This window comes from Piliocolobus tephrosceles, chromosome 2 (assembly GCF_002776525.5).
Source record: "Piliocolobus tephrosceles isolate RC106 chromosome 2, ASM277652v3, whole genome shotgun sequence".
Classification (NCBI taxonomy): Eukaryota; Metazoa; Chordata; class Mammalia; order Primates; family Cercopithecidae; genus Piliocolobus; species Piliocolobus tephrosceles.
This window is the reverse complement of record NC_045435.1, coordinates 70,923,482-70,950,136: the sequence shown is the minus strand read 5'-3', so window position 1 is coordinate 70,950,136 and position 26,655 is coordinate 70,923,482. Positions and strand designations below refer to the sequence as shown.

The 26,655-nt window shown below is 39.1% G+C and overlaps 1 protein-coding gene across 9 annotated transcripts in view; it reads right to left on the bottom strand.

Moving 5' to 3' along the window:
* Positions 1–26,655, bottom strand: part of MAGI1 (membrane associated guanylate kinase, WW and PDZ domain containing 1) — a 685,858-nt gene that overhangs the window by 65,276 nt on the left and 593,927 nt on the right. For all 9 annotated transcript variants that reach the window (XM_031935182.1, XM_031935183.1, XM_023200351.2 and 6 more), the window contains exons 8-12: positions 25,142–25,199; positions 21,971–22,119; positions 19,250–19,342; positions 12,812–12,994; positions 11,632–12,252 (exon numbers count right to left, since the gene is read on the bottom strand). In XM_031935182.1, coding sequence (XP_031791042.1) covers positions 11,632–12,252; positions 12,812–12,994; positions 19,250–19,342; positions 21,971–22,119; positions 25,142–25,199 — 1,104 coding nt within the window. The remainder of the gene's footprint in view (positions 1–11,631; positions 12,253–12,811; positions 12,995–19,249; positions 19,343–21,970; positions 22,120–25,141; positions 25,200–26,655) is intronic.

Sequence of the window (26,655 nt, the reverse complement as noted above, 5' to 3'; positions counted from 1 at the left end):
GCCCCTCAGGGAACATCTGTCAATGTCCAGAGATGTTTTTGACAGTCACCATTGGAGAAAGGGGGCAGGTGTGTGACAGGTACCTACTCAGTAGAGACCAGGGATGCTGTTAAACATCCTGCAATGCACAGGAGGGGTTCCCACAACCAACAACTGTCTGGTCCAAAATCACAAACTGTGGAGGCTGGGGCACTCTTCTCCAGTTCAAGTAGACTCTGTTATCCGTCCCCCATCCCCTACCATTCACCTCTTATCCAAATATGTTCGACACAGACTCAGACTACATGTTACTGCTGGTAAAGCTCACTTGTTAGTCTTGCCTCCCTAACTAGATTGTGAATATTATTTTCTCCTTATTTCAGAACCGTGCACAAACTATATCCTCAGTCCTCCATGAACAAGTATGGGTCAAATGGAAAGAGGCTTGTCGCTATTATCACTAGGACTATGAAATTAAATAGGAAAGCCTCAAATAAATAGAAATTTCAATAGTTTGCTTTTAGAGGGAAAAACAATCATCAAATCTAGTTCCATCTTCTGCAGTTTACACAGACTAACTCCAAGGCCCACCCCTTCTTGTCTATATTGCATCTCATCTTCTTCCCCTTCTTAAAGACTTCACTCCTGCAAAGAGGGAGTGCAATGAATCCTCCTTTCTCTTCCAATCATTACTTTCTCCCTGTCTTTTGAGTCATCCTTATCCATACACAAGAACGCTGTAGTATCTCCCATCTTCAAAACAAAACAAAGCCCTCTCCTTTGACTCCACACCCCTCTCCAGGACTTGTTCCACTTTGCAGCAGATCTTCTTGAACAGCTTACCCCAATCCCTACCCCACCTCCTTCCCTCTCCAGCCTCTCCAGCCCAAGTGCATTCGCAGCCACATTTCATGGGTCCTGCTCTCAGGGGACGCCAGCCACAGGCAGCGTTTTCACCCTTGCAGGCCTCTACTCCTGGCCCACGAGTGCTGCTAGAATCTCCTTGTGACACTGTCTTCTCCTGGGTTCTGTGATACGACGCTTTCCTGTTCTTTCTCCTATCTGCACTGGCGGTTCCATCTCTACTGGGGTCTCCTGCTCAGTCTGACCCTTGAATGGTGATGTGCCTCAGGGTTCTGTTTTGCACTTTTTCTCTCTCCTTCCCACTCTTTCCCTCAGTAAACTCATTCAGCCCCATGGCTCTAAATACCCTCTGATTCTGACTTTTACAAACTTAAGTGACTATGGTCCACAATGGGAAATACATTTTGTAACACATTCATACATACACATACATGTGTATGAATGTGTTATAAAATGTATTTCCCATTTTATGAAACATTTGTGGGTGTGTATGCATGTATGCATGTGTGGGTATACACACACTGTAAATGTTTCATAAAAAAAGGACTTATCTTCAGTGAGTGTGATATACTCTGATGTTTTCTATTTCACTTCCAAGAAAAACACTGGGTGTAGCCCAATACATTGATTTCACAGCCTAGTAATAGGTCACAGCCCACAGTTTGTAGAATACTCAATGAGACGATAATGCCCCATAAATGTGTATTTCTCCTGACCTAACCTCACAACCACCAAACCCCAGATCCCAGACAACTTGCCTACATTTCTGTTTCATTCAGTTGTCAAATGGGCTTTCATAATTAACAAGTGTGAGAAGAAACCCTTGATTTTACAGCTCAAGTCCTACCTACTTCTATCCTAGTATCCACATCTCAACAAAGATTCCTCCCAGGTCAAAAATTCTGGGGTCATTTTGGCTCCCTCCCTTTTCCTTTCCTTCAGTTGTGGTCAGCAAATATGGTCCATGGGGCACATACGGTTTTCTGGGAACACAACCAACCCATTCCTTTACATATCACCCACTACAAGGGCAGAGTAGAGTAGTGGGGACACAGACTGTAGGGCCCACAAAGCCTAATATGTCTACCCTTTGGCTCTTTATGGAAGAAGTATGTCCCCCCATTCTACAGTCAACCTGTAGAGTCCTGCTGACTATTCTTTAGGTGTCCCAAGTCCCCCACTGCCGTGATCCTCTGTCTGCCCTATAGTCCAAGCTGCTAACACTCTTCCTTGAACTACTGCAAAAGCCCTCACAGGTCTCCCCTTCCACTCCTGCTCCCCTAAAATACATTCTTCACATATATGCCACAGGGACTATCTGAACATGTTACTGAGAGCCTGTCCCTTCACCGTGTGAATCTGGACCTCCCACTGCAAATGGAATTCGAACTGCAGGTCTGGCCTCCAGTCTCTGACTTCGGCCATCCCTATTCCCTGCTCCCCTTTCTCCAGGCACACAGGACTCTGTTTCAATTCTTCCTTGGGGTCTTTGCACTAACTATCCCTTCCTGCTGGAATACCGTTCCCTTCTCTGGGGTCACTCAAGTTTCACCTCTAATCTAGAAGAGCCCCCTCACCGCCAGGCCTGCCATACCTGTTCACTTTACCGGCTCTGATTTGCTTCACAGCACTTTTCTTTAGCTGACATGATTTTGTTCATTTGTTTATTTTTGTGCTTTCCCCCACTTCCCCTAGAATAAAAGCCTCATGAAATCAGGAGCCTGTTTGTTTCATTTGCAGATGACGTTGCTCTATTCCCAGTGCCTAGATGATGACAGGCATGTGATGTTAATGACTTTGTCCCCCAAAAAGAGACAAAAAAGCAACTTCTTTATATTCAAATTCCGCACTTAAATAAAAGCACAGCACAATAATTCTACAGCCTGCCAGCCAAGGGAATGAAATTCTATCACTCTTCCAGAAAGGGGAAGGGATGCCACCACACCTTAATGAGAATTATAAATCACACATGAACACATTTGTAATAAATAATGCATATAAGTAAGTAACTCAATGCATTAAGTTTACCTTCAAGGAGAATGAGACATTGTCTTGTAGAACAAAAGTAAAAGTTTTAGGTGTGCCAACCACTTTGCATTATGAATATAACAGAAATAAAACTCAAATCATCCAGTAAAATCTGAGTTGCATACAAATGTTAAATTTACCAAAGCTTGCTTAAGTTTAAAAACCATGAGATCAAAAACCATAAAGAAACCAGAGTTCCTTAAGATGTGAAAGTGAGGAATAATTTTTATGCATTATGTAATGAAAGACAGAATCAAAATAGAAACATTTTTATATTTATCTCATCTCTTGCTGTAAGTCATCTCAAATATAAATGTGACCTATCAGTCTACAAAGAATTCTCAAATAAAATCCCTGATAACTTTAAACCATGGCAATAAATCAAAATAGCAACTTAAAACTGCATTATGAATAAAGGCCAGAAGGCTCCTATAATACCAAATTGGAATGCCATCCTGTTTAGCATGGTGGAAGTGCTAGGAAATTTGCTAATTTTAACTTGAACAACTTTTAACAGCTAGAAGATGTTGGGCAGCACATTGGATGTGACAAGAGGACTCAACTTATAAAATTATTAGAAAATACAAGCACCATAGATAAGTGGTGAGTGAGGTCAATTAGTTTGAGATACTTAATCACTGAATCAGTTAAACACACCAAGGAGACTAAAGTCTCCCCTTTAAAATAGACTTCTGACAAACTGTAACTTGCTGATAGCTCATATGGCAGATTACACATATTTGATATATAAAAATTTTAGTTGCGTTTGTCTTGTGTTTTGAAGTTTCTTCCATTTTTTGGATTAAAGCTACTTTAATGAAATAATTTTATTTAAGCTCCTTACATAACATCAGTCTAGTATAAAAGCTGAGATGCTTCCCGGCCAGGTGGAGGTCCTGTAATCCGCTTATAAACTTGATGACACCATGCCAGGATAGAGAAAGTAGAGATTGCCCCTAAGCACTTACACTTTACAAGTCTTAAATCCTCTGAGTGTCAATTCCTTGCATCCCCTAACATCCAGTTAACACATATAAAGAACTCAGAGCAGTGACTAAACATGGAAATGATGTAATAAACAGGACCTATGTTTATTACTCTCTGCATAAAAAGAAATCCATTAACCATGAAGGTGCCTTCAATTCCATATTTTTCTTCTATTCAAATGTACAAAAACAAAAGAAAGAGTAAAATAAAGGATCTCAGTCTCTCACTTCTGAAGGTGAAATAATTAAAATCTCTAGAACTGTGCTGTGTAACAGCACTTCCAGCGATGGTGGAAATGTTCTCTATCTACACTGCCCAATACTGTAGCCACTCGCCACATGTGGCTACTGAGCTCCTGAAGTGTGGCCAGATGGACTGAGAAACTGAAATTTAAATCTTACATAATTTTAATCACGAGATAGTGGCTACTTTACAAGATGCTGGAGAACAGGCTTTGGAACCAACATGATTCCCTGACATGAAGCTCCCATATCTTGGCCTACGGACACAATGAACAATGCATCTACTAGTTTTTCAGGGCAGCCTGTGAACTGAGCACACAGCTATTGCAAGCAAACAGACCTGGGTTCAGAGTCAGGATCTGTCACCTTTTAGCTGTGTGACTGGGGGGTGGTCAGTCTCCTGCTGCCCATTTCCTCAGCTATTATAATGCTCACACCTCAGAAAGTTCTCTCAGGATTAGCACTTACGAAAACAAAGGGTCCTGCATTAACTCATCTTTTCATTCAATGCAGACGATTTTCTGAACACCTGTAATGGGCTAGGCACCGTTTTAGGCAGCAGGGATAATGTAGTGATTGCAACCAAGTTCCTTCTCTCAGGGGGATCACAGGTAGGTATAGTGCCTAAGAAAGATCACGAGAGCAGACAGCGATCATGGGAGATGCTGCTTGATTTAGGAGGAATGGTCAGAGCAGACTTCTCAGATGAAAGGGGATGAAATAACCTCTGAGCCAAGGCCTGAAAGATGTGAGTGAGGAGGTCCTGCGGCTACCTAGGAGGAAAAAATACAGACAGAGGGAGATATAAGTGCTAGGGCCCTGACACAGGACTTTGGAGTTCACACTTAATGATGGGAAGCTATTCTGACATGAGGACTGCCTTGATCTGATGTACTTTAAAGCACTGTAGCCGGAGGGCAGACTGGAGGAAGCACTGAGACCTGTTGCCAGGTCACTGCAAGGCCAGGTGCCCTACAATGGGTGGTAGAGGCCAGGGAAGGGGTGAGATGTAAACCTGTAAACCAAGTATGAGTACACTGAGAAGGGAGAACTGGCTGATGGGAACATATAGGGTATTTGCTGATGGGAACATATAGGGCTCCAACATTATTAAGATATCACTCTATACACAACCTGAATTCCCCTTTCTGGGGCCCTACAGCTCAATCTGAGACATTGTGGCAGTCAAGCACTTAAGCAGTACAATGCACAATTCATTCTCTGGTCCAAGACCAGAGGGCAAAGAGGAGAAGTGCCTGATCACCTGGGTTTAACTCTCTGTGCATGGCTCACTGTGGTTCTAATTATGATGGTTTTGTATCATTTCAGAAACACACATGTGCGCGCGCACACACACACACACACACACACAGAAGAGCTAATGCTAGTGATGCACTTAGGTAATGAGATTACATACTGCTTTCTCTGTTTGGATTGATGATGATTTAATGAACTAAATATCATCAGTAAATTTTGATGAGAATTAAGAGGCATCACTTTGCCCACAGACTTCAGGCTTTACTCATTTCTTTATGCATAAGATACAGTCATCAACAATTATGGTACTGGAGGAATTTCTTGCCTGTAAGGCAGGAGGCTGTTGGGCAGAGTGGTTAAGCACTGTCTAGAGCCAGAATTTCTAGGTTCCAATCCTAGCTTTGCCACTAACCAGCTAATTTGTGTAAACCACAGAAACTCCCTGGGCCTCAGCTTCCTCTTCTCTAAAATGGAGCTAAGATGGTATTTACTTCAGAGGACCCTTATGAATTATGATATGTAAAATGTCCAGAAGCATGCCTGGTACATTGTAGAAGCATTTACTGTTTTCATTACAAATTTTATGCAGGTTTTCCCAACTAAAACAGAATTTTCTCCTTTGCTTTATACTAATTCATACCAAATTAAGCTGTGGGGTTTCAGCAACTAAAACAAAAACAATTCCTTCTTGTATTTTGTCCTAGCATAGAAGCTAACAATCACTGCCTTCATTTCACAAAGATCCAACCCATCATCACATTGCAAATTGGTGGCAGTTTCAATGTGGTTGCAACAATGAAGTCTTGAAAGGTTTTATTTACCTTCTTGGGCATCTGTGTGTGCATGAATGTATGTATGTGTACTACATGTATCATGGTAACATAGCTGGAACATAGTAAGTAATCAGGAAATGACAGTAGTAACATAATCATTACCATCACCACCACCATTTTCTTATCTAAGTTTTGCCTTTTAACTCATTATCATTTTTCTAGAGTTATGAAGTGTGCTTATAAAGCTAGAGGATTAATCTTCTATTGTGACTGGTGGATCAAGTTTAATTTATTCAGCTATGATTTACTGAGACCTTATCGCTTGCCAGGTTCCCCAGGAAGTGCCAGGGACACAAGAGTAAGAGTCAGACACACTACTGCCCTCTAGGAATTTTAACATTCCATGAATTTATAATCAGACCTTGAAATTATTTAGTGGCCTGACCAAAGTATTCAGTATATATGGTTTGTGCAAACTAGAAAGGAAAATATCACTTCCATTACTGTTGTGATCAGAAAAAGCCAGTGGGAGATGGCACTCTAAATGAACATCTCCATTCAGACAGCAAGTCCCCCTTCTATTCTCCTCGGAAGTAGAAAAACGTAGCATGTGGGAGCTGAAATGGATCTTAGGGAAGACTGAGAAATCTGTCACTTACAAAACAGACTTTAAAAGATGAACGTTACTCAGAAATGAAAATATTAAATAAGCTTTATAAACTTATTTTCATCCAACTTATAGGTCAAAGAATCAAAACCAGAAGGGACCGTTGAGGCAGAAGCCTAACATTTTTTGCAACTCTGGTTGTACATCAGAATCACCAGTGGTACCTGGGCAACACAGTGAGACCCCGTCTCTACAAAACAATTTTTTAAAAGAGATTAGTCACACATGATGGCACATGCCTGTAGTCCTAGTTATTCAGGAGGCTAAGGCAGGAGGATCACTTGAGCCCAGGAGTTTGAGGTTGTGATGGGCCATGATCATGCACTCCAGCCTGGGCAAAAGAGCAGGACCCTGTATCAAGAGAAGGAAAAAAAAAAAAAAAAAACCTACCAGTAGAACTTCTAAAAAAACAAAAAAACAAAAAACAGATGCCTGAATATCATACAAGCTGTATGGCCCAGCTAGAACTTTTTATAAAAAATAAAATACAAATCCTTCCCCACCCAGTTGCTACTATTGCTTTATCATGTGATGACTACTATGTCAGGAACTGGCACAAATGCTACCTTATTTATTTAATCTATGTACATCATGCCCATTTTTTTCAGAAGTCTAACGAAGCTCAGAGAAGCCAAGTGACTTGCCTAAAGTCACAATGCAAGTAACGCAGGAGCAGGATTTAAACTTGCATCCATCCTCAGGCTCCAGAGTCCTGTGGTCTCTCCTCTATATAGCAATAAGGTCATCCCATGCATAAAATTTGAGCCAGAAAGGAGTGCCTGAAAGATTCTCTAGCTCAAAACATTCATCTTTTAGATTAAAAAAATAAGTGTCAGGGTAGAAGTAGTACCCTTCTCAAGCACATACAGCAGCTTACGGGCAGAGTTTGTACTCAAGGTCAGCTCCTGGCATCCCAAGTTCACTTTTCTTTTTAATACATGCCTTCTTTCAAAAGTAAAACATAGGATCTTCACTTGCATATAGTGTTGCCAAATCTTTTCTTGGAACAAGAGTGTTGTGACTCAACATGAAATTATGTCTTAAAGAGTGTCACACCTACTGATAGGTGTGAATTTGCTGAATATCCAAAATATTTGACACAGAGGGGCACAGGTAGTTATGCTATCTGCAATGAGCCTTCTTTTAAAAAAGTAAAAAATCTTTATGGGACAAGTTCGATAGCTTTTACAAATTAAAAATAAAAATCCACAAACTAACTTGATTTTCCAAACACTTCAAAGAAGTCTCTACATGCACACTGGTGTCAGGTGACAGAATTTCTGAATGCAGATGCTGTGTTCAAAATAAAAGGATAAAAAGCACTTTCCTGACTGCACAGCAGAGAGGGGAGGAGTAAGGACACACAATTGGAAGAGGGGAACCAGACACAGAAAGGAGCTGCCCTTTAAAAATCTGAGTGATCGACTGGCAAGCAGGGAGATGTTGATGAAGAGATTTGTAAGCAAATCAGGACTGGTCCTGGCTACTTGGGAATACAGATGAACACCGCACAGCAGCTCTAAGCCTGACTGAGGAAACTGACCCTGGACATTTACAAATGATATTTCAACCTTCAGCTCGATTTCCAGATGAGGGAAGGGGGATGGACTAAAAATACTAAAAATGAAATGTATTAGATCTTGACAAGAACAAATGTCAAAAACAAGCTCTAGAGATTAGGAATTAAAATGGATGCTACAAACATAAAAGCCAGTTCTGTCCCAAAGTAAAAATGGCCCGTTCTTTAAAGCACAGAAAGCCACAACCTCATGACAGGAATTCCTGAGACTCGTGGAAGAGTGTAGATGAGTTTATCAGTCATCTTACTAGCAGTTACAAAATAAATTAGATTCATTAGAAAGAATCGGTGAAGTGGCCATTTACTTTCTCATTCAACCTAGCTGTTGCCTTGTACCTTCATCAAGCCTTCTCATTACTCCCCCGCTATACAGAAGAGATGATGAAATGTCAGCCCTGATTCAAGCAACTAATGTATGGCAGAAACAAATATATTTATATGCCTTCCAGAAAGATTAATAGTATCTGGTGCTAGCCTGCCAAGTGCAGATGTACAAACTTTCTATCCTATACATAAATCAAACACAAGACATATGGTGTATTTTAAAGACTGCTGATGTCACAGTGATTTTAAATTACTCATGTTCTGAAATAAACCATGTAGATGTTGATGAATATGGCGATATATTCTGGATTTTTCATATAAATGTTATAAAATGTAACAGCATTAAGAAGAAGATGGCATTGGGAACTAAGAAGAGAGAATGCAAACATATTTAAAATCAAGGAGTATAGTCAGGCGTAGCGGCTCATGCCTGTAATTCTAGCACTTCGGGAGGCCGAGGCAGGTGGATTCCTTGAGCGCGGGAGTTCAAGACCAGCATGGGTAACATGGAGAAATAGTTTCTACTGAAAATACAAAAATCAGCAGAGAGTGGTGGCATGCACCTATAGTCTCAGCTACTTGGGGGGCTAAGGCGGGAAGATCACTTTAACCTAGGAGGTTGAGACTGCTGTGAGCTGAGATGGCACCACTGCACTCCCGCCTGGGTGACAAAGTGAGACCCTGCCTCAAAAATATAAAATAAAAAGTAAAATCAAGGAGTATGTTTCTATAATCAGTTGTTTGCTGGCTTAGGCAAATTCATTACAATACGGTTCATTAAGTGTGTAAGTTAGTTGGCTATAATGAAACTTTATGTTTGGTGTCCTTAGAAGTGAATCTAATGGGATAATAAACTTAACACATCAATAACAGAAATGAGAAAGCAGATAGATGAGTTTGGAGAACAAGGTGGTTTGTGTCTGTCAAATGAGCAGTGGCTGAAACAGAGGTGCACCTGATGTACCAAGAACCATTTGAAAGTTTCCAGGTTGTCAGCCACAGTATTAAGCAATTATACAAAAATCAGTGTTACTCAGTTAAGTGGGACAGAACATTGGACTGGAAACCACAGAGCCAGGGTGAACAGCTCAGAACTACTGTGGCGTGGCACCTTCCTACTTCACAGCAAAGTGACAAATATCAGAGGAGAGGCAGGTGCAGGTATGAAAGTGCTTTGTGTATCACTGATTCTTCTATAAGTGCCAGGTTTCATCATCACCATCATCATTATTGTCATAATCGTTCTTATACCCAAGTCATTTCCCACTACATACATCTTGGCTACTGTTTAAAACCAGTTCTCTGGGCAGTCAAGTGATCTAGGTACAAGAAGAGACTTGAAAATTGGTTAGTGGAAACGACATTTATAAAAATAAAATTTGCACAGTGCCTTTTGTAACTGCCTAAGCCAGGGTCATTGAGCATTTCAATTCACATAGATAGGTACTCTGTATTTTGGGTTTCCTTCAAATGACCCCAGCCATTCTGATTGCAGAACACACAGACTCATGAAAACATGAGAATCGGGCTGCTGTGACACAAATGAACTCCTCAGTTGCAACAAACCAAAAGGAAATCAAAGTATGGTTCTTGATCTCTTTTGAAAAGGCCTGAATATGTTGTTCATGAAAGAAATCATGGTGACAAGGATCAGGGAAACAGCCATTCTCAGGCCCACTGTGTGAAACTATCAGTCATGACTAATCACATATATGCGCATATTCCAAGAGCAAGGCATTTCAATATGGTGGAAAATATTGCTCAGTGTGAGGTCCTGTGTTTTCTGGTGAAGCAGAGGGTGGGATGTGGACTCAAGGAGAAAGGAGGAAGTTTAATGCCTCAAGATTTAGAATAACCCAGATCTCTGAGATCCTCAACTACTTCATTAAAATGTAAGCATGCTGAGGGAAGTGTTTAATATGATTAGCAGACCTCTTGTTTCTGCCAAATAGAAATAATCACACACCTATTCACTTAATACCTATTCATTCATAAATACCTAAAAGGAGTCAGGTGTTGTGTTAAATGCTGGGGACAACAGCTGTCCACATGCATACATGGGCCCTACCTTTATGGAAATTTATATTCTCATGAAAGACAAATACTGAAAAATAAATAAAAGCATGAAATAATGCCTTGTGCTAAAAAGGTGATGATGATCAAGGTTACGAAGAAATGTGATCAAGATTATATGGAAGTGTTAGGAGCTACTTTAGAAAAAGTGATGGGAGAAGCTCTCTCTCAGAAGGAGACCTGAATGAGACTGAGCCAGCTGGGAAGAGCTGGGAAAGGACCATTCCAGGTAGAGGGGACAGTAAGTACAAAGGGCCTGAGGCAAGAAAAGGCTTGAAGCATTGAAGGAGTTCCATATAAGCAGCCAGTGTGGATAAAGCACCATCAGATGGAGGAGAGGAACATGAAACAAGTTTCGAGGAGTGATCACAGCCACATTTTGCAGGCTATGAAGGCCAAGTTCAGGAGGCTTAAAGGATACAGGCTATTATTACTACTTTTATTAAAAAAAAACTTTTTAGAGAATGGGGTCTCACTGTGTTGCCCAGTCTGGACTCACATGCCTGGGCTCAAGTGATCTTCCCATCTCAGCCTCTCAAGCAGCCAGAACTACAGGTAGGTACCACCACACTCAAGTTAGGTTTTTTAAATCTTAATGTTTTAAAAAGGCACAATCTGATTTCTGTTTTAAAGTACCACTCTAACTGCATATGTCTGTCATAATGTATAAACCATAATTTTTATGCTAAAGAGGTTAGTATTTGGAGAAATCAGTAGGCATTTTGAAACATTTAAATAAAAACGAACTTAAAGGAATACACATTTAAAAAGCCCCCAGTGGTCATCTGAAGATGAGTAAGTTAAGCAATGAATTTGGGACTAAAAAAAAAATTCAAAGAACAAAACAAACCTACTTACCTCCTCGTTGCACCAACAATGTGACCTCACTTCCCTTAGGACATTCAACCAGCATATCCACCACTTGGTTGTGAGTTAGGGCCTGCACGTTCTTCTTATTAACTTCCACTATGAGATCCCCTTCTTTCAGGCCTCGGCACCTTGGGCTGTCAACAATCTGTTTCACTCTTTGGCCACCCCCACCAGGACTGTCTGCGATAGTAAAACCAAAGCCCATTGGCCCTTTGACAATATGAACAGTTATGAGTTCTGGCTGAGTGGCTATGGAGGAAGCCAAAGAAACAGTGTCATTAGGATAACCATGAGAACCATTTGAAGTCACGTCTGCTGGGCTGCTTGGCCGGGCATCCTTCATGCCATTGACTTTGCCTGTTTTACTACTGTGGCTAGCTGGTGAATCATAGGTCTCTTGCCCATTCACAATAATTGGTTCTTTATCCAAAATGGCTACCGAGGTCACTAAACTTGTATTGGGGTCATCTGGATCAAAAGGCAATGGATAACCTCGGCAAAGTTCAAGGTCCACGCTGGCACCAATGGGGATGGACTGGAAGATCTTCACAACTTGAGCATGTGTGTGTCCCAAAACACAGGTGTCATTCACACTGACAATCACATCCCCTGTAGAAGGCAAGAGTGTGGGGGTTAAGAAAACAGCACCCATAAAATTGCCATCAGTATTATAATATATTCCACTAATATGAAACTGAACTGAAACTGCACGTGGGTGTGATACTATAGGGCATAAACTGTTTCTATTACTGATTTTAACAGCTAATAAAGTGTTCTTTCAGCACCTAGTGTCTTCCCTGCTAATGAGAATATAATAATCACTGAAAGAACATTGGAGCTTTCTCCTAAAAAAAAATCTCACTGCAGAAATCCAAGTTTAGAATTCATTTATTTAAATGGGGATCTACATTTTTAGTAACTTATTGCTTTACTGTACTCACACAGTTTCCCAAAGTTAAAATGACTTCACAGGTTTCAATCTGCCCCAAGGGATGAATTTATATAATGTGGAGACTGGGCTCATTCTCAAGGTGTTTAAAGGCATAAACATGTGCAATCATGACGCTGTCTGGTCTTGCTCAAACCAAACAATGTCATGATTGCACATCTTTATGTTCTGGGTTGGAGTCTCACCACACAGAACACACTAAGGCCATGTGGACGCTACCTGTTTCCATCTTGCCATCCAACGCAGCAGGACCATCTAGGACCAAACTCTTGATCTGCAGAAACTCATCAGGTTCATCCCCTCCAACCACCGTGAAGCCAAAGCCACGACTGCTTTTCCGCAGCTTTGTGTGAATGAACTTGCCTTTCAACTCAGAAGGGTTTCGTGTAAAAAAGGGTTTGCCTGGATTAAAATAAGAGAAGCATAAGGAATGTCACCATTGGTGAAAAGGAGAATTTAACAAGATTTGAGACAACATATAGATAATTCTTCAAGCTTATGCCCTAGAGCCTTTGGGCACATAGCATCTTAAGAAAGTCCTCTTAATCTGAGGAATAAGGATGTTCCTAGGCCCCAATGTTGATGGAAGGAGGTAAAGCACAGAGTATGTCAACTCCAGGGTCCAAAAGAAGCTACAAGAGAGGGATGAAACTAGTCCCTGTCAGGTGACATACTTCTTGGTATCCATTCATGCAGTTTGACAGGAATTGAGCTGCCACAAACCCCTTCACAGCAAATGGAACTGGTCTGTTTTATGTCTTTTGTTTTAATTTTATTTTGCTATATGGCTTCTGATGTGCTGCTTTGGGCCTGGCTTCCACTCGAAAAACCAACTGAACAAAAACTTTAGTTTTAATCCAACAGAAAATCCAGGCTGAAAATGCACAGATAATACCAGAAAACATATTAGAGTCACAAATAATAATTTGACAAAAATGTAGAATGACTATTTTCAAAATTAAGGGTCATCACTTTGAATTGAACTCCAAATTCAACTATTTTTCCTATTTATTTGCACCTTTTATTAAATTTATGAAATAGCCAACACATGTCTATGGCTAAGATTTACTGTTTAAAACAAGTTTAGGATATTTGTTTAAAAAACACAAACCAAAAAAAAAAGAAATCCCACCAAAAAAAAAAAAAAATCCCTAAACTAAGTAGTACTAACAGTAGCCATACAGCTCCGAATTCAGCCGTCTTATTTAAAATAAATTAGGCTGGGCATGGTGGCTCATGCCTGTAATCCTAGTACTTTGGGAGGCTGAGTCAGGTGGACCACTGAGGCCAGGAGTTCCAGACCCAGCTGGCCAACATGGTGAAATCCCTTTTCTACTAAAAAAAAAAAAAAAAAATATATATATATATATATATATATATATACACACACATACATACACACAAGCCAGATGAGGTGGCAGATGCCTGTAATTCTAGCTACTTGGGAGGCTAAGGCAGGAGAATCACTTGAACCCAGGAAGCAGAGGTTGCAGTGAGCTGAGATCACGCCATTGCACTCCAGCCTGGGCAACAAGAGTGAAACTCTGTCTCAAAAAAATAATAAAAATAAAAATAAAATAAATGTACAGATAGAGATATAGCTAAGTTACCCCCAAACATGCTACCTAAGGTTTTATTGAGTTTTCGTGATACATTCACAAATAACATTTTGAACATAAACCAAAACGTTTTCTTTTGGGTTTTACTAGGCACTTCTCTGTAATTGAGAAACTTATTGGAACTTCTCTGATTATCCCAAGTAGTAGACCTAATTTCATGAGCAGCTTCTTTCATCTCTTCTAACTTTACTTACTTCTTATACCATCTGCCCTGTTTCTTTTCTATCAAAAATGTTATCTAAAACAAAAAGAGAGAGAGAAAGAGGGAGAAATTAGTTCCCTATACCCCTGCACTAGGAGCCTGGCACCTAGGAAAGAAGGTTATTTTTGGTTAGTTATATCTAAAAGGGCTTAAAAGGTCTCTGGGCATGCATACAATTTTTAATTGCATATTTTAAGTTTCTGGCTCCTGCAAAGAAGGTTCTTTTAAATTGCCAGCAATCAGAGGTCCTTTCGTTAACCTGCTCTCTAGCACAGTCCTAAAGCTTATTGGAAGCCTGACAAACTACAGCCCTGTCACAGTAGCTAAAGAAAGGCAGGACTTAGAAGGATTCGCCAGGCAAAGTCGTCTGCTAAGGCATCGGGAGGGTGGTGTCACTTGTACTAAGAGCTTTGGGGAGACAGTTGCCAAGATAATTATCAGATGGAAATCGAGGTGAGGTAAGATAACCCCCAAAGTTTACTTTAGGGGGAGGAGGGTGAGTGGCCTACACTCTTGCAGCAGGTGCTGCTAGGGCATTCCAGGCGCCCTGAAGGGAAGGAAACACATTTCAGTTACGCAGAGACATCATCAACAGCCATTACTTTCGCAGCAAGACCTTCCCTAACCACCTTGCTAAAAATTGCAGCACCTCCAACATTCCCAATCCCTTTTCCCTGCTTTAGTTTTGTCCTTAGCATTTACCACCTTCTAACAGAAAATACATCTTACTTATTGTTTTGGTTTTCTTACTGTCCCCCACTCCCATGCATGAGGGGCATTGATACGCAGGTACATAAAACCACTAGAATGTTAGCTCCATGAGGATTTTTGTATGTATATCCAGTATCTAGAATATTGTCTGGTACATTTTATGTGCTCCAAAAATGTTTGTTGAGTGAGTGAATGAATGAACAAACAAAAGCACATAGAAATGATATTTAACATGTCTTTGAGAAGGCTGAAAAGAGGTGTTTGGGTGTTGGAGCTTTTCACTCTTATTATAGGCTAAGTTAGAAAATGTGAAAATGTGCCTGGCAGTTTATCTAATTAAAAAAAAATACATTAGCATATTTTGTGCTGAGAATGTTAACTTAATAAAGACAAGAGCAGAGCTTTGAAATTATACGACTGACTTCCTTTTCCAATATTTAACAAGGGAGGGAAGATCAGAGGGTTTCACATTTATGCACATTTTATTCCTTTTTACATATGGGTGGATCATTAGTTAATGCAGCTTTTGGAAAGAAATGCTTTTCACCCCATAAGGAATGGAATTTGGAGCTCTCAGCTGCAGCCCTGTAGTACATGTAATTTTCTAATATCCTAATCTCTGTTTACCAGTCACCAGTGGTAAGGCTTGGTTGTGTCTTACCCAGGGAAAATCACCTGGGTAGCTTTTTAAAATGTACTTATTTTCAGCTCCTTCCTTAGACTCACTGATCAGGACGTTCTGGGTCTTGCCCCAAAGCTCTGCACCTGAATGAACCTTAGGTGTATGTTTCCCTGCCAGGCTGGGGGGAGGGGAAAGAAATGTCACTTCTTGACACTACTGTTTAAATACCCTAGACCAGTACTGTCTAATGGCACTTTCTGTGATGATGGAAATGCTCTGTGTCTGCACTGTCCAATATGGCAGCCACTAGTCACATGTAGCCACTGAGCCCTTGAAATATGGCTAGTGAGACTGAAAAACTGAATTTTTTTATTTTTTAACTATAATTCATTTAAATTTAAATGGCAACATGTAACCAGCGGCTTCCATACTGAACAACATAGATTTAGACTACACAAATGAGGTATCCCACAAAAACCAAAACAGCCAAAAACCTTTCAACCAGAAGTTAAACTATTCCTCAAGAATAGTGTTCAAATCTGTGCTCTGCTACTTAGTGGCTATATGGCCTTGGGCAAGTTACTAAACCTCTCTGCCAGAGTATCACAGGTATAAATGGAGGTAATGATGATACCTATTTCATACGATAGTTGTGAGAAACAACCATGGCAGATAATGTAGGCAAAGTGCCTAGGAAGGTACTTGGCACATAATTAAGAGCTCAATAAATGAGTTATTGTTTTGATGGTGGTGGTGGTGGTAGAGTGAGTGTGGTAGAGGGGTAGCTGCAAAAATCTCTCTCCAACCACAAGCCTGAAGCTAGAGAGTTTTCATAAGAGCAAATCTCCAAATTAGCACTTGCTGGGATTAGAAGTACACCCTTGATTAGGGCAGAATTTAGTTGGTCTGTGAACTTGGCAAAATTACTACCAAACAATCTAACCAAATTAGCTATATGGCTTCTTTCTGACAGTCTGTCAACGCTAGATACTGCCCAAGATTAAACACTAGATGGCTAATCAAGACACTTAACCAGTAGGCAGGTAACCCAAAGTTATAACCAATGAGGCTAAAGTCTAGGTTAATGTTTATTGAAATCAGAACTTGGAATCAAACGGTATGGATTTTAACTGGTTTCTTTGGTATCAGTTATATTCCAAAGATTATAAAGGTGCTTGAAAGGTGTGGATCAACAGAGAGACTACACAGTAGAAGGGTTGTAAGAATAAATGAGTCAATCCCAAGGAAAGTTCAACGAGCCTGAACCTTCCCAGACACTGTTGAATGGTATTTAGAAGTGAGGCCTTTGGGAGGTGATTATACCATGAGAGTGGAGCCCACATGATGGGCTTATTCTTATAAGAAGAGGAAGAGAACTAATCTTTTCTCTCTCTACTCTGCACCACGCGAGGATACAGTGAGAAAATGGCCGTCTGTAAACCAGGAAGTGGACTCTCATTGGACACTGGATCTGCCAGCACTTTGATCTTCAACTTCCGACTCTCCAGAACTGATAGATAAATGTTCGTTCTTTAAGCCACCTAGTCTATGGCAACTTGTTATAGCAGCCTGAACGAAGGCACCAGTGGATGTCTTAGTCAATCATTAGATGACTAAGGAAATAAGGAAGAGATATAAGGAAATAAGGAAGAAGAGATAAAAAGAAAAAGAAAAAAGGTTGAGTGAAAGAAAAGTAAGAATCTGAGATAAAGTGTCTAATACAGATAAATACCATCTCAATTCTTAGTTGGTGCACTAAGCATTTGGCACCCAGAACCTGAACCTTTACAGCTTTAATTTACTTAATTTCTAAGATAGTTATGTAAGAAAGTCTGGTTGGCTATTCTATATGTATATGTGGATGGATGGATAGATAGATGGATAGATACTGTTTCACTCAATAATGTCATGAGAAATAGATAACAACGGATTATGCCTTGTTTGGGATTGTCTCACAGTGAAAAAACAAAAAACAGAGAATCACAGTCTCTTGCCTCCATGGGATTTAAAGTCTAATGAGGAAACTATTGTTAAATAATAGCACATAAATGAACACTAATTACAACGGTTAAATTTCATAAATGTGAAGTACAGGATGGTTAAGAGTAAACATGGTAGGGGAATCTAGCAAAGACCTGAGGTGAACAGGAGTTAGCAGAATAAGAATTAGGAGGAAAAGAAAACTGCAAATAGAAGGAACAGCCTCTGCAAAGGCTCAGAAATGGCCCACAGTTTTGCTAGTTAAAAGAACTGAAAGGAGGCTAACTTACTGTGACAGAGGGGAAGGCAAGAAGGCACGAGCCGACAGAAGGAATTTTATATTTACAAAAAAACCCCACAAAACTGAGGAATCCACAGTCATACTGATATTAATCAACATATTATTATCTACTATATCCTATCTTTATTAAAGCCATTATCACCATTAAAAAGTATATTCATGCCAGAAATTATTTTACATAAATTGATATTAATTCTAATCTCATGACAATGTCAGCTAGTAGAGAAACAATTTCTTTCTTATGAAAATTATAATGAAGGAATTAAAATTTTAAAAATGAATTATTCTACTTATCATTTTATATCTAACACAATTAAATCTCTTTTAAAATGTAGAAAGGAAGGAAAATTTTATAGTATTTTTATTGCTTCTGTACCACAAACATTCCCCAACTCTGTCAAACATGATGCTTGTTTAAAAGAAAAAGAAAACTAAACACAAATATTTTCTATAATTTAAGAGTAATGAGGCCTGAAAGTTGCAAGGTTCTGGAACTTCCAATTTTCAAGAATAATCCTCTATAAAGGCCTCATCCTATGTGTGAATGTAAACAAACAAGATCCATCGAAACGTTGTAAACATGCATAAATACCAAAACTGCAGCAAGAATAGGGAATGAGAACTGAAAACACAATATCAAACCATTTGCATTTACAGGAAAGTCTTAGACAAAACCTAATATGTTGGCTAGAATCTTGAAATATCTAATGCTGAGTTTCAGATTTATCTTTTTTAACATACTATTAAATATCTGTGATCTCTAAATCAGTGATTCCTATCTCTGGGATGGGTTTGCTCCCCAGAGACATCTGACAATGTCTGGGGACAATTTCCTTGTCACAAAGAGAGGTGGGCTGTGTGCTACTGGCATCTAGTGGCCAGGGGACATCTCACAATGCCCAGGACAGCCCCACACAACAAAGATTTACCTACCCCAAAATGGCAATGGTGCTCACATTGAGAAACGTTGGTTTGAATGATCATTTAACAAGTAGTCTTTATTTTTAAAATATTACAAATAGTTGGAAAAAAAATTATTCAGGAAGATTCCTAATTTTTCTTGACAAGTCTAACAATACATTTATCATTGCTTTTATTATTTATGGTTTTCACTATCAAAAGAATGACTTGGGGGTTACAAGATTGCACTTTTCAAAATACCTTTTAAAAAATTAGATTTTGAGCTAAAACCATAACACAATTAGAAAAACAAGTACTTTACCCTGAAGTGGAGCTTCTCTGGCTGGCTCTGGATTGCTTGGGGGGTGGTTTGGAATAACAGGAGGCACAAGGGCTGAGTGATCTTCTGTCCATTCTATGAAAAAGAAAAGAAAGTTTCCTATTTTTCCTTCAAATGGCTCATTGACTTCCTTATGATTCACCTTATTGTTAATAATATCCAAAGCAATAAACCAAGGGCAGATAGCTTAGATTAAAAAGAAGTTGTTATCTGACCTCACTGTATGAAGCTCTTTTTTTCTTGTCTAAGACGTTTTGGGAAAGAAATATTATGATATAATGAATAAAAACTCCAGTTCTCTGTGGCTGGAAAGTCCAAAGTAATGTCAGTTAAAAACTGTCAGGAAAGATACACAGTCAACTAATGGCAGGTGTATAAGGGAGAAATTTCTCTAATGTGATTGAGACACGAGCTGGGCTGCTGAGGCCAGCTTGGCTTAGGTAGGGAGGAAGATGAAGGTAGATTTCAGCAGATTGCTAATAGTGCTCTCTTCTGCTATCTCTGAAATCCAAATGAGACCTATTACAAATACTCCTGGGTCCTAATTGTAATCTTATTCCCCTTGGAAGGCCAGACATAACTCACAGTGAGTGACCCTTGAGATGGCACCCCAGAATCACTTCCAGCTCAGCTAACACTTTCAAGGGTACATTCTCATTTGCAAACGACACTTTCTAACACTACCAAGTTTTATCAGCTCAGGAAAGATACATTAAAAAAATTCTTTTTAGACAAAAAATAACAGATGTTGATAAGGATGTGGAGAAAAGGGAATGCTTATACACCGTCAGTGAGAATGTGAATGACTGCACCCTCTACAGAACCACCATACCATCCAGCAATCCCACTACTGGGTATCTACCTGAAGAAAAAGAAATCATTCTATCAAAATGATACCTACACTTGTATGTTTACTGCAGCACTATTCACAATAGCAAAGATACAGAATCAACCTAAGTGTCCATCAGTGGATGACTGGATAAAGAAAATGTGGTATGTATGTCATGGAACACTACTCAGCCATAAAAAAGAGAATAAAATTATATGTCTTTTCCAGCAAAATGAATGGAACTAGAGGCCATTATCTTAAGTGAAACAACTCAGAAACAGAAAGTCAAATATCACACGTCCTCACTTATGAGTGGGAGCTAAATAATGTGTACTCATGGACATGGACTGTAGAATAAGAGACCATGGCAACTTGGAAGGGTTGGAGGGGGATGAAGGATGATAAACTACTTAATGGGTACAACGTATACTATTTGGGTAATGGCTACACTAAAACTCCACACTTCACCACCACTTAATATACCCATGTGTCAAAAGCTGCATTTGTACCTACTAAATGTATATGAGAAGAGTTCTTTTTAGCTAGAAAAGAGACTAAGGTAGATAACATTTCAATGGGTGAATATACATAGACACACATACCTACTCTCTCTAACCTGTACAGTCCAGGGCAGTGGTTGGCAAACTATGGCCCACTAGCCAATCTGGGGCCAATTCCTGTTTAGATATAGCCTGTGAGCCAAGAATAACTTACATTTTCAAATGGTTGAAAAGTAATAAAAAAGAGAATACTTTGTGACATATGAAAATGACGTGACGTTCAAATCACAGTGCCCATAAAGCTTTATTTGAACACAGCTACATCTATTCATTTACGTATTGTCTACAGCTATTTGCATACTACAATGGCTGAGGTGAGTAGTTCTTACAGAGACTGACTGTATGAATCACGAAGCCTAAAATATTTATTATCTGGCTACTTACAGAAAAAGTTTGCCAACCTGTAGGCTACGGTTTATATTTATTATATTCAATATTATAGTAACAGAAGCATTACACTTGATATTCTGTTTCATATTCACATATTATATTGAGGAGAGTATTAAGCCTATGATGCCAAAAGATCACAATGAAAAAGTGGGGAAAGCCAGAGTATCTAGTAATAAATGAATGGTTAAATAAAGCAGAGGCATTCATAAAATGGAACATTATGTAATCATTAAAAAGTATAAGCTAAATCTACATTAGCTAACTTTGAAATATGTGTAAGAAATAAAAAGTGAGAAAAGAGGTCTCACATACGTACTATATATGTATAAATTACTATAAGATTTTTATTAAAATATGCATATATGTATATCCCTAGAAAATTTCTGCACAGGGCTTATCTCCAAAAATGGGAAGGGGGCAAGCAGGGGAGAATTTAATGTTCTATACTCTTGAACTGCCCATATTTTTACAAACAGCATGAATTAGTCTGTAATTTTTAAAAAGCACCCCAAACTACCAGCTCTTTCTGATTCTGTACATGTAATGTTCCTAAAATTAAAAGTTAGTTTCATGCCCAGTAACTCCACTTAAAGTAAAAATGCTAAAAGTGGTTTGGATTTAGCTACCAGTTGCAATGCAAATACTGCGGGGGCAAGAGAACAACTTCCCCAAAGTTCTCTGATCTAACGATGCTCCTTTCTAAATTAAAGGGGAGATTTGGGTGCCTTTGAATTAGGATCTCCACTTTGGCCATCCAGAGGAATGTGGAGATGGGGTTCTCTTCCTCCCCACAGGACATTAACTCTTCAGTGTGGCAAGAGAGGACTCAATCATCAAGGCCAGTTCTGACCACACGAGGGTGTCAGCGCTCAGATTTCGCCCCATGCTCCCCTGCTCAAGAAAAAGCCTCGAGGACAGGCCAACCTTCTGTCTGCTGCTGCTGCTGCTGTTGCTGCTGCTGCTGCTGCTGCTGCTGTTGCTGCTGCTGTTGCTGCTGCTGCTGCTGCTCAAGCTGCTTCTTCCGTTTGGCTTCAAGAACTGGGTTCTCATATTGTGTCTTCCTGTTGATGTGGCTGGGGAAGACAGCAAATAGTATTCAGCTTGAAACACTTCATCCCACCAGCAAAATGCCAATCAGACCAAGTCCCTGGATTCAAACTGAGCAAAGCAGGTGGTCTGAGATGCTAACCCTTGTGTGTTAAAATGCTCAGTTAGAAAGAGGAAATAAAAATGAAAAGTTTCCATTACTGACTGTTTATATGCACTAAGCACTGGCTACTAGTTTTATATGCATTTTATTTAAAGCTCCTCAGTAAATGCCAGGAGGTAAGTCCTATTTTTATTCACATCTTATGAATAAGGAAAGTAAGTGTCTGGGCAGTTAAATAATTCATCTAGCATAATATAGCTAGTAAGCAGTAAACAGGCATGCAAGCTCAGGGTTTTCTGCTTTCAAATCCCAGATTTTAACCACTGACCCCTTTCCAAATGTCCAAGATACCACCTGACAGGGGAAGCTGCTTTAATTCAACAAGAAGTAGATTAAGGAATTATTGAAAAATAAGATTAAAGTGGCTGTGTGACACTGTCTATAACATACAATGCCAGAACTGCTGTGTAACTGTCTACAGTAGGGTTCACAGAAGCATAAGCATTCATCCAAACAATGAAGTTAAACAAAGAACTCGACTCACATCTGTTAACTATTTTGATCACTAAACATGGAGGCACAATTAAAAGTACAGGCCTTAGGCAGAGAGACTCCAAATAAAGTTAACTAAGTAGATGTGATGTGCTCAAAATGACAAAGATCCAAACACTTAGATGGCTACAAAACTAATTAGGCCCTGCATGGCAAAATGAAAAATACACACACACATACACACACCTCTATATACGCATACATACACAGATTTTTTTTTTGCTATGGCCTTAGTGTATGTACACGTGTGTGTGTGTGTGTATATATATGTATACACACACACATATATATGTGTGTATATATGTATACACACACCACATACACACGTATGAGGTCAGGAGTTTGAGGCCAGCCTAGCCTACATGGTGAAACCCCATCTCTATTAAAAATACAAAAATTAGCCGGGTATGGTGGCACATGCCACCATATATGTGTGTGTGTGTATATATATACACACACATCATATATACGTATATGTGTGTATATATACACACACACCAAATATATGTATATGTACACACATATATACACCATATATATACACACACAACGTAAGCATATACATATACATATATATATATATATATATATTTTTTTTTGAGACAGAGTCTCTCTCTGTCACCCAGGCTGGAGTGCAGTGGTGCGATCTTGGCTCACTGCAACTTCTGCCTCCCAGGTTCCAGCGATTCTCCTGCCTCAGCCTCCCGAGTAGCTGAGATTACAAGTGTGCATCACCATACCTGGCTAATTTTTGTATTTTCAGTAGAAATGGGGTTTCACTATGCAGGCCAGGCTGGTCTTGAACTCCTGACCTCAAATGATCCACCTCCTCTGGCCTCCCAAAATGCTGGGATTACAGGCATGAGCCACCATGCCCAGACTTATTTTTCTTAATTCAAAATAATAGTTTATTAGAAGTTTAGAAGCATACTATTATGATTATTTAGAACTCTAAGTTTTTTAAAAAGCTAGGCTTTATTTTTTTAAGCAGGGTTATCAATAGAATGGATAGACTGATTGCTCTTAATTTCTATTAAAGGCCTACATGTTTATTTCCTAATTCTTGCAGCAATTTCATTCTAAGAAATAGTCTACCACTAATAGGCACACAAGTCTGAAAAGACACAGCGAGAACTGTATTGTAAGATAACAACTTGTGTCTTCACCCACCAAAGCTTTTGTCATCTGTTCCTGCTCTCTCTTAATGCATAAACTAGTTGAGGGACAATTCAAAACAAGCTTCATATAGTAAAAACCCCACAGTACATCTGTGAGAAAGATGATCTTTGGGGCACACAACAGAAATTTATTTTCTGAGGGTGAGAGGGACAGCCAAGTTTGCCTCTCTGATGCCCCATATTACCAATCTCTCTTGTCAGGCAAAGTGGAGGTGAAAGTTAGTATTGGCCAAGGACACTTGCTATGTTGAACTCATAATTTTTACAATAAGATGCTGGGCATCTATTTTATGGCCTGGCACTTTTTTTGTCTTATGTTCTTATCACCAGGGTATTATACAAATGACTTTTCATCACCAGCAGCAAAAAGGAAAGAAAATATGATAGTTACATCTTCAGTGTGGCAGGTAGAATTATGTTTCTACAACATTTATATGGCATTTGCTTCTTTTGAAGGAACTTTTATTTGTTACCTCTCACTTTTCTCAGAGGAAGTTATAGAATACAAAGCTTTTTTTTTTTTTTCCAATGGCCTAACCTTTGGTTTCTTTTAGTATCATCCTATCAATCAATAGTTTTGATGAAAGGAAAAAGTGGGAGCCCAATGCTAGAATAAGGCACACAATAAATAAGTCACGAGGGTTTTAGACTTTTAAAAACGGGAAACAAGAACCTCAGGCAAGAGAGAAACAAAGAAACACACAAGGTCTGCATCCTAGGCTAGTTCTCCATTTCCTCCTCAATCCTGGCAACATTTCATAAATTACCTGGCTGAACCTTTTGGAATGTATGAATGAATAAAGAAGTAATCGCTAAGGAGTTAAGATCTGGGCAGAGCAAAAAGTAGACAAATCAGATACTCCTTGTAAAGATAAACAATCCCTCTTCATCTGGTCTACTGAATCCTGGCTTTTCTCATTCATTCATTCAACTAATACTCACTAAGTACCTGCCATATGCCAGGACCATGTTGGGCCTTTGTGATGCAGTGGTGAACAAAAGACATGGATCCTGTCCATGTGAATTTAATAATATGATGCTATTTTCAGATTTATTGAATATTTTCTCATTCATTAAAATATGCATACATATTTTCATAAAATTAACATTGTTAATTGGTTTGTGCCTTTTAATGATGTCAGGCTGTACTTAACACAAATGTACATAATTATAGAGAGGTATAAACTAATGTGTGGATTGCGAATGGGCACTTACTCTACATAGTAGATACCATAGACAGGGTCTTCAATCTTTTCCCAACCAGCAGGCAGTTCTGAAAAATAAAAGAATATTTAGGGCAAGAAGAGCGTATTATTGAAGAGCCTGGGTATTTTCAACAACTGACTTAGGCAAAAAGAGAAAGACTCATAAAAATGCTTTAAATCCAATTAAAACTGTATATTCTAACCAAAAAAAAAAAAAAAGTATCTATTATTTTATCAGTGTATTTTTGTACATGAAGAGCAATTCTTCATCTACTGACTGGTATTTAATGCAAGAAAATAAAATTTAATAAAATGCAGCCCCAGACGCCTTTATTCTAAATCACTATTAAATTAGATTTCAATGAAAACATAGGTTAAACTGGCCTTGAATGCATAGTTCCTATCTTAAATGTTCACAGTTTTCTCATTTTGTTTCTAGGCCATCTTATTACACAAGCAAAAATGGATGAAAATTAATGTTTCATTTTCAGTACAGTAGTGCTGCTTTGCTCTCCTTGAAATAAAATAAAATCTGCATCTTATTTTCTCCTTGTTCCTAATGAAAATGCAGTTGGGTTTTTGAACTGCACACATCTATCACTCAATTGCTATCTCTGGACTGGCCCATCGTTCCCAGCACTTAACCTGTGAAAGCAGTAACACAGCTCCTGATCCCGGAAAGCTCATTATCTAAAGTGGACGATTTTATTTCTTTAAATGTGGTGGTACCGTCACACTAGGGGATCTATGTGCCTTTCCCAAAACTCAACCACGCTCTACAGAACTTCCTAAGGTTTCATATCAAAGGCCAAAACTTTATTAAACAGGTAATAGTTCTGTCTGAACAGGAATCTGTTGTGGAAAGGCCCACTGCACCATATTATTTTACTTGGTGAAAGAAGGGACTAGGTTGTGTTTTTTTGTCATTAAACAATCCTTTCAGGCAGAATGACAGTTATTCAACTTAATTTTAAAGTTTCCCTGATATGTAGTCAAGGCAAACTTACGTAATACCACACTCTAAAGTGAATAATTAGTCCTAGAAGTAGGTATTAAGACCAACTTTGATAGAATACTACAGACTTGAAATATTTGAAATAGATTTTTGCTTAATTCAAGGAATCATGTGGTCACTAATTTAAATAATGATCATGTCATCAGGGCAGAAGGCTATATATATGCTACAAACAGTTCCAGACTGAGGTGGAGGCATGCACATGTACACAAACTTATACAGACTAATTACTTAAAGTTTATGTTTTGTTCGGATTTGGCTGCACATCAAGAGACATTAATTTCATGGTTTTTGCTCCACATGTTACTTGTTTGCAAACAAAGAGACAGGTTTTCCCCTCTTTTCTTCTAAATTAAAAAGAAAAAACATTTAGCAGGTTTTAAAGAAGTCTTTGACTTGTAGGACACATAAGCTACTAAAATGCAAGACAGGTCCAATTTGCAGATGTTGATACAACTCGGCATTTTTATATACTGAGTCTTGCGGACCGATGCAAATTAAATGCCTGG